Source organism: Aythya fuligula, chromosome 4 (assembly GCF_009819795.1).
Source record: "Aythya fuligula isolate bAytFul2 chromosome 4, bAytFul2.pri, whole genome shotgun sequence".
Classification (NCBI taxonomy): Eukaryota; Metazoa; Chordata; class Aves; order Anseriformes; family Anatidae; genus Aythya; species Aythya fuligula.
Window position 1 is genome coordinate 74,353,589 of NC_045562.1, and position 14,439 is coordinate 74,368,027.

At 50.2% G+C, this 14,439-nt stretch overlaps 1 protein-coding gene across 8 annotated transcripts in view; it reads right to left on the reverse strand.

Annotated features, from left to right (window-relative positions):
- The window catches only part of SLC4A11 (solute carrier family 4 member 11), a 90,694-nt gene extending 80,528 nt beyond the window's left edge, over positions 1-10,166 (reverse strand). For 2 of the 8 annotated variants that reach the window (XM_032186414.1, XM_032186413.1), the window contains exon 1: positions 5,612-5,930. In XM_032186414.1, coding sequence (XP_032042305.1) covers positions 5,612-5,837 — 226 coding nt within the window. In that variant the 5' untranslated portion in view covers positions 5,838-5,930. Of the gene's footprint in view, positions 1-29; positions 831-2,944; positions 2,985-3,200; positions 3,617-4,075; positions 4,102-4,496; positions 4,606-5,611; positions 5,931-10,035 lie in introns of those variants that run through there. The other 6 variants (XM_032186418.1, XM_032186416.1, XM_032186420.1 and 3 more) reach the window with 6 other exon arrangements.
- Positions 10,167-14,439: the final 4,273 nt, after the last annotated feature.

Below are 14,439 nucleotides of genomic sequence, written 5' to 3' on the forward strand. Positions count from 1 at the left end.
GAGCAGGGATTTTCTTTGGAGACTTTTACCTAAGCAGGTTGTTCAGCACAGCATCTGCAAACACAAGAAATCAACTTGTGAAGTCTTGAAGACAGCTGTTACAAGGGCTATTTAAATCTACTCCAAACCCCTTCGCCTTGGTAAGCTTTTCAAAGACAACATGGGTCAGAACAGGCACTAAGGAGGAAGCTGTTCTTAAGCAGCCCGATCTACTGGCCAGTTGCGACTTGAGCCAAGAAGTTTGGACCTGCAAGGACACCCGCTTTGGTTTCCCTATTCATAGACACAGCCAGTCAAGGACACTTCAAAAAAACAAGTATGGATGTTTAATATACTTTTCTTGCCACAAAAATGTGGCAAAGCATCACTTGCACCCCTCATCCCAAAAAGAAGCATCCCTAAGGGATTTGCACCCTCCTCTTTGCTTCCTTACATGAGTCCTACACCCCTCAAACTCCCACTTTTAAGTCCATGAGGTCTGTCTGACCTGAGGCTAATAGCTCTAAACCCCCATAGAAAACAATTTATTCATGTTTTGGAGGACACCACAAGCCCTCTGACATCTAGGCTAACCTAGGCGGTGCAGGAATCATTTAGGTCTAGCTATAAAGTGCCCAGCACAGCACGGCCACCCTGGGATGCTGGTCCTGATCCAGACAGGAAAGGACTTTCTGGCTTCACAGCTCAGGGAGCACTAAAGCACTTAATTGGGGATCGTATGCAAGGAGCTGGATATTCTTCTGATACAGAAAGTGGTGTGAGGAGGTCTTAAATCATGCCACGGTCACTCCAGTACACAAAACCTCAGGACTCATTTTCACAGTTGCTGGCTGTGGAAATAGAAAACATGATATTGAAAGGATAGAGCAGGAAGCATCCCTCCTGCCTGCTCACTCCCAGGCAAACACACACCCACACACGAGCTTGGGGATCAGACATGCCTGCTTTCAAAGCAAAAGCATTTTCCTTGCTGCTGCACTGAAAAATCCCCCTCTTCATCTCCTCCCCGGCTTCCTCCGGAGCACCCACTGCAATAAAGCCACCTAATAAAAAATTGCCTGCTGCAGCAGTGACAGCAAGGAGACCTCCTCCCCCCAAAAAAACACAGGCAGAAGAGGTTTTGGTGTCAGTGGTGCTTGGGTTTACCAGCAGCACCAGGCTGTCCAAGGTTGACTCATCACAATTTAGCCCACCCCAAGCAATTAATATCCGAGGGTGCCTCCCAGAGGTGAGCTGCAAGAGGAAACGACCCCGTAAACTGAGAGCCATGCAGCTGCTTTGCTGATGGGATCTCTTTCCCCTCCTCAGCCAGGTTTCTTGGCCAGCATTTAGCAGGTGAGCAGGACAAGCTGAGGAACTGGGGAACAAGGACTCTTTGGGATTTGGCTGCCAGATGAAGAATTTGGGCTATTATCATTCTTTCCTCCCCCCAAGGTTTTGTTTTGCTGGGCCCTCTAGAAATGTGATTTAAGACTCGCAAGGATTTCTTGCAGGAGTGCTACACAGCGAGGAGTGAAAGCAAATACCTCCGGAGATCCCACAAGTTGGCAAAGACCCAAGGACAGACCAGCTGAGGCTTCAGCACACTTTTCCTGAAGCATTTGAATAATTTAGAAAGCTTTAACTCTTACTGACAGCTTTCCAGACAGCTCTTTTGCTTACAGGGCCCTATCAAAAGAACCTCATAACTCTTAATCGGAAGAGATAAAGCAGCAGTCCCAAACCTTGTTCAGAGCTGGATACAGGTTGGGAAAGGTGTTTTGTAAAGGTGTTTTTGATGTTTTTGTTGAAATGCTTTCCCTGGACAGGGAGGTCCTTCCCAAGGCCACCACCTGCCACGTACCCACAGTGGTACTGCATAAAACACAAACTTGGTTAAGAGTCTATAAAATTTCACCTGCTCAGAGCTATCCAGAGGAACAGATGTTCCCTGCAATATTTCATCTGCGTTAAATACTGCAACAATTCAGCAGCTACAAGGTGTAAACAAGTAACCACAGACACCTCCGGTTCCACCTTCCTCTGGTGGAAGAGCTGCTCCAGGAGCAGGTGCAGCATCCCCCCAGGGGACCAGGATCATGTTTTGGAACACAAAGTGCATTACCACAAAGTTTTTATCCTCCATCTCATTGCCACCGAGATAGAAGATAGCTCTGAGAGGCAGCAGTAGCAGGGCCAAGCTTTGCACCAAAGTTAATCCTGCAATTCTTCCCACCTCCAGCACCCAGAGGACACCTGGATGGGACAGGAGACCCGCTCTGACTCAAAGCCACAAGATCAAAACCAAGGTCTGTGCTTGTACATGGAAAGACAGAAGTAGAGCAGTGATCAGCCACCTGGTCAACAAAAACTTTAATATTTTCAGTTGTGGTGCCAGACAAAGTAAAAAAACACTGGGATTAAAAGCAGAAATAGCCTAAGGGATATAGAAAAGGTGGCCGAGACGCACTCTGCAGCCTCAGCCCTCTCCACAAAGGGATTTCAAATCACAACAGGCTTGGTAGGATGGCACAAATCACCCCGTACAGTTTCTACATCAGTGAGCCACAACACAGCAGGCATGGGCAGGGGGAATCCAGCAGCACCAGCTCAGTTTTTGCCCTGGATTAACAACCCGAAATAAAAACACTCTGGTCCAGAGATGAAATCATTGCCGACTGACAGTGCACGTAGGGTGTTATTCAGTAGGACACTGTTTACGGTTCGTCTACATGGCTTCCATGGCTACAGCAACAGGGATGATGCTTGCTAGCATTTCAGGCAGATTACATGCATGCACATTGTTTTCACTCAGCACTGCACTTTCCCCACGTGAAGCATCAGTATGTAAAGCCCTTCTGACAGGCTGTTAGGATGCTTTAGCATTAATTTCAGAGAAAAAAAAAAGAATAGGTAAGGTATCTTCACTCATCTCCCCATGCATATCCTGAAATTAAATTCAAACCCTGGACGGCAGCACACTGGTTGATGTAAACTGAATTCAGGAGGTGTTCTCCATCCTTAAGCACAGCAATACAGAGACATCCGGTGCTGGCAACAGATAGCATCACCAAGCAGCAAAGCCCGCTGAAAACGCATCAAGTCCTGCCTTACTTCAGCAAATTAAATAATTAAAGAGCTGGCAGGGCTGCTTTTCTGGATTTCCTGTCCAAAAGCATCACCCAGCAGGGCTTCAGCACTCGCTCAAGACCACAACTTACCTGCACTACTTCTGTAGCAGAGACGCTGTTCACACTCAAACAGCCCCCACTCCTCTCCTCACTGCTCCCCCCTGAGCCAGCACGCTCGATCCCAAATCCTGACCCCCCACACCACTTGCTCAGGTGGCCGAGGAGGCAATGGCTCGTGCTTGTTCAACAGCTCCAATATTAATCCATCCGGAGCATCTTTCTCCCTCACTTCCAATTGGCGAGCGGCGGATGGGTGGAGTGAGAGGGCGACCCATTAGCTCCCAGCCGGGCACCTCCGAGCCCTGGCTCCCCAAGAGGAGATGCCAGCAAGCTGCTAACTTCACGCCTTCACTTCATGCCACAGCACAGCCACGCTGGGCTTCGGTTTTCCTCCTCCAGCCACCCCGATCTGCATCCTCTCCCAGCTATTTGCCTCTGGGAGCAAGGAGGAAAAGCAAGGATTAAAGCCAGCCCGCGCTCCGAAGCCGGTGCTTTTTTGCTGGATGCTGTGCGGAGAAAGCCCGTGCGCCTCCTTAAATGAGGCTTTGTGGCAACCAGGCTCAAGAAGAAGATAGAGAAGATACCGCACCTTGCGGCCAGAAGTGCAGGGGAAACAGAGGATGCGAAGATGCAGGATGAAGCAGGGGGAAGCTGCTGCCGAGAGGTAGATAGAACAAATCTCTTAAAGACATAGATGCTGAACTGACCATGCTGCGTGCCTGACTGCACAGCTAGGCTCCAATTTTTTTTTTTTAATCCCCCTCAAGCTATCCAGCTCACCAGCACAAGCAAGGGTTAATGCAGGCATTCAGAAGCAAATGAGGAGCCTTCATTAGTGCCCTGGCTCTCATTCCCTAAGTCCACACTATTACAGCAAGTTGAAGATAGAGCTGGAGAGACCTCACCTGATCCAAGAAGCTTTATACCCGAGCCTGTCAGCCCAGCAGCCAGCTAAGCAGTGTCTAAAAAGCTTTGGAGGGAAGATGCCACATCCTCTCCCCCTCCCTCCAGCCTATTCTACTGCTTCACTTTCCTCACAATTCAACATTTTCATAACAATAAGCCAAGTCTCCCCCAGCTGGATACTTAAAGCCCACAGGGGAATGGTCTATTCTGGCCAAAAAAAAAAAAGGAGGGGGGAATAACTCAGCTCCCCAAAGCAACATCAAGCCAGCCTTAGAAAAGACAGAGCCCTAAAAAAAAAAATAAAAATAAAAAAGATAAACAGCAAGTTCTCCAAACACCAGGGTCACTTCCATCTCCCAATCCCTTCCAGTGACTGATTAGCGCGATTTAAATAAAAATCCCCAGTGATCACGTATTTACCGGGAGGCAGAAGAGGCTTTCCAGTGCGAGGCAAGGCGAGGCAGGGCACAGCTGGGGAAGAGGCATCGCTTTCAGCAGTGGGATTCAGAGCCACATCGCCCGTCCCCGGTCCCTGCTACAGACTTGTTTCCGCTGCACAAAACCACAGGCAGTGCATGTTTTTAAACACCTCCCACGCATTCTCTCTGCTGAGACTGCTCATCCAGTCTCCTCCATATTTATTATTTTTTTTTTTCAGGACACCTGACAGCTTCTCCAGGTAGGGAGCATCACGGTCAGCTCGTTATTGAGATGTAAGGGATGCTGGATTTGAGGGTGGAAGAGACCCAAGAGGTCCCCAGCCCAGCTGCTTGCTCCAGGCAATGCTACCTTCAAAGCTGCACCAGGCTGCTCGGGACCTCATCTCAGAGTGATCTGGGTGATATCTGAGTGATGCCTTCCCCTAAAAAAGTTTCAGCAGAACATAAAACCTCAGGATCAGCAGTCAAAGTGGTCTCAGCTCCTAACACAGCAGGATTTTCTGAGTTTCCCCATTTGGATTATTCACAATAATGCAACACATACAGTCCTGAACCAGGTTAACATACCTAATGCACTTTCTTGTAAGAAGAAAAATTCACAATAAAGGAGCTTAAATCACCTATCCCCACACCTGATCCCTCCACTAACAGTTTGAGCAGCCAGAGCTGAAAGCATCGCAGCCCTAAAGGTGAGACGAGCCGCCTAGCCTCCAGCAGGTATTTCAGGTTTCGAACGCTGCCCGATTCATTTCGGCAAGCAAACAAGCTTATGAAACAAAAGGCTGGCTAAGATTGCTTTCTATTTTTAATTTTCTCTGCTGAGGTTGTTTATCAGCACCCCTGGCCAGCCTGCCGGGACAAGGGTGCAGCAGGGAGCGGAGCTGCTCCCTGGTGGAGGTGCCAGCAGCCAAGCGAGCACCACCAGGAGAAGCCCAGCGAACAGAGCGCACCAACAACATCAACACATCCTCCAAACCCTAGGTGCACCGCCTCCCTCCTCACCATCACCCCATCTTTAGAGCCCCCCCAAATCGTGGTGGGCTTCACAGCTTCCCCACGCCACCCTCTCCTCTGGTCCCCAAGCCCTTCACGCACCGTCCACTGCCCCGGTCCATCTCTGCGTCACCAGGCGCTGTGGCCACGGGGCCAAATCCTGCGAAGAGTCAGCGCTCGCCCCAAACTGGCCGTAGGGCGAGCGGAGGAAGGTGAGCCGGGGGTAGCAGAAAGAAGCTGGCTCCATGAGGACGGAGAAGAGAGGAGAGCCAGGTACAAAGCAAACCGCGTCTCCCTTCACCTCCTGCAGCTGGTACTGTTGGGACATGCAGTCTCAGAGCCTTCTCCCCGAGAAGTTCCTTTTTGGAGAGGAATTGATGCAAAGAAAGAAAAGAGGAGAGCCTCTCAAGAAGCTCCGTTCCTGCTGTCACAGCCTAGCAGAGCACACTGGAAAGGCTGCGTCTCCAGCCCGTATTTAAACGCGTCTCTCAGAAAGCAGAGATGCAGCACAGGAAGAGACAAATTCCAGCCCTGCGTCGGGCTGATAAGCCAGGTTTATAATATTCAAGAAGTATTGGCATTACTACAATTCCTTCCCTCCACCCCCAATGAATATCTTGGGCTGTAGCTTGTTGTGCACAATAAGCAAAAAAATCCCAATCCCTGAAAAAAAAGAATCAGCCTGTTCCGGTGGGAACAGCCAGCGCGTTGAATAAAACAAACACACGCGTGCTAAACCCCGGGGACACAATTAGGCTCGGAGCAAGGAGAGGAGGCATTTAACTCCTGGAGAAGGAGATGGCAGCAGGCAAGATGAAAAATAAGCCTGACACAGCACCCACGGGGTGGTTTGGGTGCTTTTTTCCCCCCCCCGGGGGTGAGCCCAAGCAGCAGCCCCCAGTGCTGTGGGGGGCCAGCACCTGCCCTGACACCAAGAAGTCCAGAGAGAAGAGCACTTCCAACCAAATCCTATGTGCACTGCCTCCCTCCTCACCAACCCTCATCTTTAGAAGCCCACCAAGATTTAGGGGGGCTCAGCTCCAGCCCCTCCTCATCTTCAGCCCCTCCCAGTTCTCCTTACCACTCCTCTGCCCTCACCAGCAGGTAGCACCCCCAATAACTCATCCCATCACCTTTGTTGTTCTCAGCATCGCAAAACAAAAGCTGCCCAGCTGAGATCTTCCCTCCACCAGCTTCAAATTTATTTTCCCCCTCTGTTCCTGCCATCACCTGTCCCATCCATCCCACCACAGAGCAGCCACAGGGGTGCACAGCTCCAGCCCTGGGAGCCCTTCTGCTGCAGTTCGCATCAGGTCCCCCAAACCTGAGCAGCCAAAAAACACCCACAGGGAAAAAAAAAAGCTTCTGCCCCTGTATAAAGAGCATCAGTGTTACCCCATCCAGTGGCTTATGCCAGGTTTTTATGCTTTTATCCCCCCATTTCTTGCAGTTTCTCTGCGCAGCATCCATAATAAATCAAAGTGGCCTCTCTGTTCCCTTGGTGTCCTACCCAAGCCACAGCTCCCACCGGTCCATCCAGCAGACCCTTCTTCAGTAAGAGGCAGGCAGAATTAGACTGAAGCCCTTTATACAGCCTTTTTCTTTTTTAAATTTAATTGCAAGTCAGAGCCAAGGATGAATTTAGAAAGGGGGAACAGAAAAACCCACGAAGTTACAAGTGACAGCTCTGCTCTTTGATATCAAAGCCAGCACTGACAGATGCCGAAGCCTGCAGCGCTCTGCTCCCGGGCCAGCATGGCACCATGCTCGGTGACAAGGCTTTACGGGGAGCTTATGCTAGATCATATTTAGAAAGTTCTATCACACTGAGAAAAAGATAAATTAAAATCCCATTTCACTACATCCTATCACAAACTCCTAAAGGAGCCACTTTGCAGACCTCAGGGTCACGAAACACCACTCAGACTCGGATGAACTTGGAGGAACAGGCTCAACACTCCTAATTTTCACCCTTAGTGTGGTTTATCCTTCACATCACTCTCCCTAACCCCAGCGGTGATGGCATCACGCCGTGCCCCAGCTGCTTCTAGCGGCAGCCACAAAGGTAGCTTGGGTTTAACACGTGCTGGATATCTGCTGGGGCACTTGGCAGCAGCCTGTGCGTTCAGAGGGTGGATGACAGCTTCATGATGACAAGTCATTAAGGCATCCCAGAGCTGTTTACTTCCAGAGAAGCCCTACAGACAGAAATGGGACTTTTTGGAGAGGTAGTTTTGCACAAGGAGCGTTCTTGGTAGCTTAAGTGCCACCCAAGGTGCAGCAATAGAAAGCTTTTGGATTGCAGTCACTGGGGCTTCCTAGAGACACCTAAATCACAGCACAACATTAGAGTAACAAGAGAGAAAAAACAGTTTCCCCCTTCATGATATGATTTCACACCTGCCTTTGGGCATGAAGCATACACACAAAGCATCACCACAATTCTGCAAGGACAAGGTTTGAGGTTTGTTACATAGGGTCAACCAGGCAAGTGACAGGGCACCAGGCTAAGTCTGATAACTCAGGACTAAAATCAAGCTTCACAGCTAAGCTCAAGCTCCCTTCAGCAAGAAACATCCAACCTTTATCAAACTTTCACCAAAACCTACTTTTCAGACACAAAATGCTTCTGGTTTGGATTCCTTCTCTTTTGAAGCCCTCTTGTTTCCCCATTGACTCAACAGAAAAATGAAGTTTGCTTTAAGGACTGTTCACAGCCTCGACTGATTCCCTGCAGGCTTTACCCTAAGTCCAGTCTCCGAGTCTCCATACAGATCTTGTGCCACTGGGGGAGTCGAGCACACACAGCATCTAAAAGCCCGACTCCTATTTCTGGCTACGCTTATTTAAACAAGCTGAAACACTCAAACTGCCAAGGAACGACACGAGAGCTGGCGAGGAACTTCCTCTGTGGTACATAACTCTGACAGAGTGGCAACTGTATGAAAGCCACAGATATTTCAGAAGCAGAGGGCTCTGGCTGAGCTGGGTTAGCCAACGTGCCTTGGTTATGGCAGGGAGGCAACAGCGTGCAGCACACGGGGTGGTGGCAGTGACTGAGGTGGAAGTGTAGACAGGGCTAAAAGCCTTGCATCACCATTTCCTTCACATTTCAAAAAAAAAAAAAGCCACAAAATCAACTCCAGCAGCAGCCCAGGTGAGATACTATGGGATTTCCTCACTCAATTTATCCCATGCTTCAGCTGCAGCCTGACAGGCAGTGACTGCACAGGAGGGATGAGGCTGTGCTTACACCTGGAGAAATCTTACAGGCTTAGATAAAAAAAAAAAAAAAAAAAAAAAAAAAACTTACAGGTTTAGAGAGAAATACTGCATGCATCAGACCTTGCAGCAGCTTGTAAAGGAATCTGTGTGCTCCCAACAGGGGCTGTTGGTGTGCACACCGCTGATGGTCAGACAGCCTGCACCATCGGGACTTCAGAATGATGTGAAAAATAGCACTACAGAAGAAAGTTTTGAGGAAGAAAGTAAGGAAAAGAGAAGTTTGCTTCGGTTTAAGCTGGGGTGGGGGACGTACAATCCTCCCAGCAGGAATCTTTAGGACCGTTCTCCCACCGGCTGCTTCTCAGGCAAAGCTGGTGTGCCACCTACAGTTGCTTTTACTCCCGAAGAAACTTCCCTACATGCAAACTCAAGTCCCTGTCCCTTAATTGAGTGGAAAGCCAGCACGAGCACAGCCATGCTGATGAAGGAAGTGCTTCCTTCGGTAGGGCAGCGGGGGGGGGAGGCACTTTACGAGATAACCCAAAAGTTCAGCCAGAGCCAAGACGCGAGCGCGTTTGGAAGCGCACGTAAATCCCCCCCCTCCTCTCCCAGCCTTCCAAAGCTGCATTTCCAAGGCACATGGCTGGGGTCCTGCCAACGCACACGGCTGCCCGAGCCCCTTTTTGCTCGGATTTCACCTTTTTCTTGTGGTGGTTGCCCCACTACCAGCACCAAGTCGAGCAACCGCATCCGCCAGCGACGCACCCGAGCGGAGCCAGCACCGCATGGTGCCCTCCTTCCCCAAAGCAGCCACCGACCCCATACCAAAAGCAACACCAAAAGGGGGTCGAAAGCACCCCCCAGAGCAAAACCAGCCCCAAACTGGGCTGGCTCCTTTCTCCCCCTCTAGTCCCTTTGCTCCCTTCTCCTCCTTTAGTACCTTTGCCCCGTACTCGTGCCCTCTGGGTTGAAGCTGCCCAGGGAGCCCCGACCCATAGCATCTCATCCCACCTCCCAGCCAACAGGCGACCCCATACAAGCCCCCCTGGCAACAATGGGACCACCAAAACCCTCCCTGTCCCCCAGCCCTTAGCAAAAAGGGACCGCGAGCCCCCAGGACAGCAGCACACGCATCCCCAGCCCACCCTCCCCATCGCATCCCATTGCAAATGCTTCCACCGCTGTGGGGAGGGGGAAAAAAAGTTAGAAGCAAAGCAGGGACACAGCAGGACCCCCCCCCAGCTGTAGGATCTCATCCAAGCCCCGGTGCCTGCCCCCCTCCTGCCACCTCGGCTGCTCACCGCAGGGCTGGAGGTGAAAAACCCTTCTCGCTGCCATGGCTGCCTCGCTTTTTCCTCTCATCCCGTCTTCACCATCTTGCCACACTTTTTTGGGGGGGAACTTTTCTTGCGGTTTCGGCCTTGTTTTGTTGAGTTTTGTTTTTTTTTTTTTTTTTTTAGTTGCTCGCCCCCCCCAAAAAAAAGAGGCAGCGCAGCCAAAACTGAAAGTCCCCGGGCGGCTGCGAGGGGAAGGGACGGAGCGGGCACACCCCGCCGGGTCCTAGCGCCCTCCCAGCCGCTTTCAAAACACCACCATCTCATGCCATTTCCTTTTTTTTCCCCCCCTTCCCCACACGTAACTCCTTATCCTGAGGTTTGTTACAAAACGGGATTTTGTTTTTCCAGGGGCGCGATGCGGCCGGAGCATCGCCAGGTGCGGTGCTGTTGGGAACCCCAAAACAAGGCAGAACAAGAAAAAAAAAAAAAAACAGATTGGGGGATGATGTACATCAAATCCCTTCCCTTGGACCACTTTTTTCTCCCCCCAAGAGATGGCCTGACACAGGTGAGTTGGAATTCAAGCAGCCAGGTTTCCAAGCTGATCCCTGGAGCACCGCAGTGATTTACAAGTCCCCCCCCAAAACCCAAGCAGCTACACACCATACAGCACTGCTCCCCAGCCTACAAGCCTCTGCTTTATGAAAAAAACAAGAAATTTGAGTTTTTCCCCCAGTTGCTGATACCTCATTTGCTCACAGCCTGGTGGTTTTAGCTTCCCTGCTCAAACCCCTCTCCCAGAAATAAGGGGGTGCCAGCACCAGGAGCTGGAGAACAGGGGCTCAGCTAGGAGCCCATCACAGGTTTGTGGTGTAACTTCTCGCAGAGAAAGGCAGCAACTGAAACTTAATGCCTGCACTGAAATAAAAGCAAGGTGGCGATTAGAAGCTAGCAAGAGGACATTTAGTATTGTCTGCAGCAGGTATACCATGACACATTAGGGTGAATAGCTATCCTGCCATGAAGGCTGACTCAGGATGTTTTGGTTTTGTTTCCTCCATCTTTCCTTCCTCTAGAAGGGTCTCCTAGCTGGATAGAAAAGAAATCTTAAAACATCTCAGCTTTTGATTGCTGCAGATGTTGGTCTCAAGGCAGTGTTATCCAGACTAAGCCTTCCCCGTCATCCTCTGAATACCAAACTACACCCAGACAAAAAAGAAACCTAAAATTCCCACCTGCCCCCTTTAAAGGCTTATGAGACTGTACAGATCGAGGTAGCAAATACTGGAGGAAGAAGTTCATGCTTATTTAGCACCTAGATTCAGTTGTAGAAAGCAATTCACCTTCTTTCCTGTTTCAAATGCAACCTTAAGTTGCATTTATAATGCAACCCTAAGTGCAACCTTAAGCCCACAAGAAATGCCCACTCCCACCCATAAATCATCCTGGGAAGAAGAGTGGGGGGAGATCTACTTCTCATTCAATTTTGTTTTCAAGGAAGGGTATATTTTAAAGTTTTTAAGTGATTTGTGGTTCTGCTGAAGCTCTGATAATGCTGCAGAATTCATCTGGCATTTGAAATGTTATGTTAAAGGTCGCCAGTTTAAACCATTAACCCCTTGCACAAGGTGAGCACACTGCTTTCAGTTATATCAGGTGATCAGGAGCCCAGTCTCCCAAGCTGTCGCCTTGCCAGGAGGGCAAAATGCTCAGATTAAGTTCCTGCCATTTGATCCCAATCTGGAGATTAGTTTTTTCCCCAGTAAGTGGGATGCATTTCTGGAAGTGGGAGCCTGGCATTTTCTGTAGGGCAAGCAGCTCTTCCTCCAGCTCCTTGGCGGCTGGGCGGGCAATAGCTGTGCTACACGCGATAGAAATTCAAGGTATGGAGGAAAATAGCCAGAATAAGCAGTTTGTAGATCAGAGGCACTTACAGTTTTTGAAGATCAGCACTAACAGAGAGCAGTGCTACATAACACCCATCCCATGGCTCCACCACCAAGACCCATCACTGGATAAGAGTTCACCAGACTGGTAGGGCGATGCAAAGCATACAGAGGCAATTTTTCAGAGCTTTATTCCACAGAAGTGTCCTGCAGAGGTTTGTACAATTCCTTCAAGACCTCCATCCTATAGCCACGAAGCTAATGACGGAGAACAGGGCCCCATATTCATTTCCTCTCATACCTCAAGCCAAACCCTACTCCCCCATAATGAAGATTCAGCAGCAGGTATCCCTTGCTGGAAATATTAGCCCCACCACCAGTATAGCTCTCGAGAAGATGAACACAGATATCAGCTTATCTGATTTGAGGCGAGGCACCAGAGAAGATACCAGATATCTTCTGTCTGGCGCTATCTGGTCTACCCTGGTGGCTCCAGACCTCTCTGCAGTCCCCACCAGCCCAGCTGAGCACAGCCACCCAGAGGGAGCTGCCTCCAAGGAGCACACATTACATCCTACCCCAAACCCATCAGCCTCTGAGGAGCCTCATCTGAGAATCGCCTCCAGCAGGAAAATGATGTGATGAACAAAGACAGCCTCCCCAAAGGAGGATGTTTGTGATACTCTCAGCAAGTTATTTCTTCAATGTCTGACTGGCATGAAGTAGCTCTTCGTACCCAGGCTGAATCCAGCTGGAAGTGGGATTTTTGCTTGTCTTTATGACCAGATCATATAGGACCAGACTCCCTGGTGCAGCAGGATCAGCCGCTTAGGTGAGCAGAAGATTCCTGGGTTTCCTCCAAGTCAGGGACAGATACCAGGCATATTTGCTTGTTAGTGGGACATGTTTGCCCAGACCATGATTTTTCTGGTGGGCCAATACTGAAGACAGAGCTCGGAGCCCAGAAAGAAACACTAGGTGGACCCTAGCATTGCAGAGAAACTCCTATCCAGTACTCATGCAGAGCAATGCTGGGATTCCCATGCATCCAATCCAGCCAAGACTAAAACAGAGTTGCTCATGGGATCAAAAAAAATTTAAACACTACCATAACCTGCAGCTAGAGTTGGTTTATCCTTTTTTTAAACCATGCCCTGAACTCCTTAAATCCCTCCTGTGGCTTCGACTGCGACTCCAAGGAAAGGAGTTTGCTCCACGAGTGGGCTGTGCAGGCAGCTGCAGGGGAGCAGCTGTGCTTGCAGGGCAGTGCAATAAATGCTGCAGCACAGCAGAGGGAGCACAGGGTCCTGCTGGGATCCCCCTCTGGGGGAGCAGCAACCAGGTGGGAACTTCAGTTCTTGTCTTTAGGGAGGGTGTTTAAGGGTTTATCCCACCACCATTTGCTTCAAACGCCCTTTGGCCTCACCCCTGGAGTGCCACAGCACTAAAAGATCCATTTCACTGCATGTGTTTGAAGTTGCTCTAGCACACTGCTGTGAGCAGCCCAGGGTGGCTTGGGGCACCAGATTTGTTTTTTGCAAGTTCAGGAAGTTCAGTTTTGAAGGCCAAGTGGCCTCGCAGCTCGAGCAGCTGCAGGTGGAGACATGGGGCAAGCTGCCCGGTTGTCATCACTGCTTGGTGCCTTTCCTCCAGCCCACAGCAAAGGCAAACAAGCCTCAGGCAGGACTGAATCAGTCCCTTCAAGTGTGAAAAAGTAGCTTGAGGTATACCTTAGGAGTCCAGTATTGTTCTCCCAGGGTTGTTCTGCACCTCTCCGTGCAAGGGAGGCTCACCCAAACAGGAGACAGGACCAGAGGAGCAGTCACAAAATAAGCCCAAGGAAAGGCACAGCAGCACCTTTAGCAGGAGGGGGAATCGAGGGAGCTCCCGAAGTAGCAGCACAAGGAGCTGACCCAATAAAACTGATGCTGTAAAGGCAAGAAAGACAGCACTCTGCCCCTTACAGGTGGCACCTCTCCAGGCTCACATTCACAGCTAAGAAGAGAGCTGGCCACATCTGGCAGGAGGAGACACCAGTTATCATCAAACAAGAGGCACACAAATGCTCATTCCTTTGTCTCCCTCCTGCAGATCCATTTTCTTACAGCTCCTCGAGCAGTTCTAGCTCTCTCCTGCAGGCACTCGGAGCCTGCAAGGACCAGGGCTGGCGCTGAGGCCAGCAGCTGCTGGGAAGGTCAGGCTCCTGTAATGCAGATTGCACCCAGATGGTGATTTCCTCCTGGCACCGGTAGGAGCTGGGGAAAGCAGCCAGCCTCCCCAGCAGGCTCTGCCAGAGCCAGAGGCAGAGACTCCCTGGCAAAAAAGTCACACCAGCATGCAGGTTTTATTAGGCCAGCGCCGTGCAGCCAGCTTGTGTTGCCACCAAGCAGAGCAGAGAGATGCGAGCAGGATGGAGCCCTCAAACAACGATTTGCTGCACAGCCCCTGCTCTGAACTCAGGTTCAATGCAGTTTTTTTAGTCTAAAAGATGCTCTTGCTTCCAGGAGAAAAGTCTAAGTTTCTCTTGCAAGCACATAATGGG